Source organism: Apaloderma vittatum, unplaced genomic scaffold (genome assembly GCF_000703405.1).
Source record: "Apaloderma vittatum isolate BGI_N311 unplaced genomic scaffold, ASM70340v1 scaffold26216, whole genome shotgun sequence".
Taxonomy (NCBI): Eukaryota; Metazoa; Chordata; class Aves; order Trogoniformes; family Trogonidae; genus Apaloderma; species Apaloderma vittatum.
In genome coordinates, this window is record NW_009723714.1 from 4,566 (window position 1) to 6,492 (window position 1,927).

The 1,927-nt window shown below is 55.1% G+C and overlaps 1 protein-coding gene across 1 annotated transcript in view; it reads right to left on the reverse strand.

Moving 5' to 3' along the window:
* The window catches only part of LOC104276068 (probable E3 ubiquitin-protein ligase MID2), a gene marked incomplete at its 5' end in the record, with an annotated part of 6,414 nt that overhangs the window by 2,674 nt on the left and 1,813 nt on the right, over window positions 1-1,927 (reverse strand). Inside the window, one exon of the mRNA XM_009872234.1 lies at window positions 3-47. Coding sequence (XP_009870536.1) covers window positions 3-47 — 45 coding nt within the window. The remainder of the gene's footprint in view (window positions 1-2; window positions 48-1,927) is intronic.

The following is a 1,927-nucleotide window of genomic DNA, read 5'->3' on the forward strand; positions in this document are numbered from 1 at the left end:
CTTGATGTTGGGGACGATCATCCAGCTGTCCATGGAGTTGTAGAGACCTGCAGGAGAGGGAGGGGAAAGGTTTACTCGCAGGAAAGGACGGAACATGAAGAACGTGGGCTGCTAAACCAGAGCTCGCCGACAACGCATCCCCTGGGCTGAGTAACTGCCTGCCTCAGTTCCGAGCACCAGCAGGAAAACATCCACAGGTGAGAAACCCCAGCAACCCAAAGAGCCTTTCTGAGCATCACATGAAGGCGATGCTGGGTAAGGCAAAGCCCGGGGTAGGGCGCTGCCATCTCGAGGTGCCACAGTGAGAAGGGATGGGGAAAGGGTGCAGAGCAAGAGGAATCCAAGCAGTGGCACCTCCCAGCCAGGCCACCACCCTCCCTCCCTTCTTCACTCCTGCAGGACAACCTCACTGCTGCTCCGGGCGCTGCGACGCCCCGTGCCAGCAGCAGGAGGGGACGTGTCTGCACCCTGGGCTCTCCAAAAATGGCTTTGGGGCAGCGATTGCAACACGGGACTGCCGCTGAGCCGAGAGATGAATAATGAGGAAGCTCCAAACGCCCCACGCCTTGTCCCGCAAGGCTGACATCGGGCGTCTGCTTATCTCTGCCGGACGACAAGGGCAGGTTGCAGTCACTGTCAGCCTGGATTTGGTTTAAAATGTAGGTGGAAATGGCCTAGGGGAGCAGAACGGTGTTATCTGAAGAAGAAAATAAAACAGATGTGATAGCGATTGCGTCCTACTTGCAGAGCTGCTTTCATCGGAGCACGCGGCTTTGAGCCAGGCACTGGTAGGTGTTATCTCCCTGCAGACAAGGACCAGCTTTGGATCCTTCACCGGAAAGGACAAGGTGGCTGAGAGAAGACACTCTGTGAACAATTTGGCCTCCTAAGCAGCTTCGTTTTCCTAAACAGCTAAGAAGGGGCTGGCCTTGAAGACTGAGGGCTTCTATCCTTGCCAAAGCTTGAAAAAAAAAATCCATTTTTTTTATTGCAACTTTCATCACCCATAAAAATGTCTGACTCCTGCTGAGCTCTTGGCTTTAAAGAGTGGGTGAAGGTTTCCACAGCCCAACTACGTGCTCGTCAAAAAGGTGTTTCCCTGCCTGGGCAGCTCCTCCTGCTCCCCGAGCCGAGCCCGGCGCTCTGCTCCAGCACGAGGCCAGCCGGGACCCAAACGTCCTCATCGCCCTGACCGGGCGGTGCTATTCCAAGTGACAATGTCTTGTTCCTTTTCTCCTTGGACGTGTTTGCTGATGGGCTCTTCACTCCTTTGAAGAGCTATGAAAGCTCCTGCCAGCTGAGGAAGCCCTGGGGCCGAGCAGGGGCAAGGCAGCTGCTGCAGCACCGGTTCCCGTAACCAACCTCTGACTGAGGGGAAATAAATCCACTTGTTTTCCACAATGAGGGCAAAGGCTGGGGATGCAGGTTTAATCCGCTTTGAAAGTCACAAGCAGCCACTTTCTCTGGCAGCTTCCTGCATATTTTCCAGCACGCCAAACAGCCTTCCTGCGCCGCGACACCGTGCGCCCCGCATCCGCCCCGCAGTGAGATGAACCAAACGCGGCCCCAAACACCCCCCTGCAGCACTTTGCCCTACGAGGGTAAGTGCTACTACGGAAAACCAGGAACAAAACATCCTTGCACGAGCCTCGCTGTGGGGACGTCGTGCTGTGCTTCAGGACAGGCTGACTGGAAGGTGTGTTTTTGTTCTCCCGTTACAACATCCGTGTTTTTTTTCTCCTACGAAACAAGTGGGTTCCCTGCACTCTCTCCTGTAACGCAGTTTACAGATTAAGCTTCCTCCAGAACGCAAACCCTCTCCAGACTTAGGAAAAAGGCAGCATTACAAGAAGTTGTAGCAGGTACGTACTTCTGACACCTCGAGGGACCAAACTGTGGCTGGTGGGACTTGGCCGCCCCGCGGGAC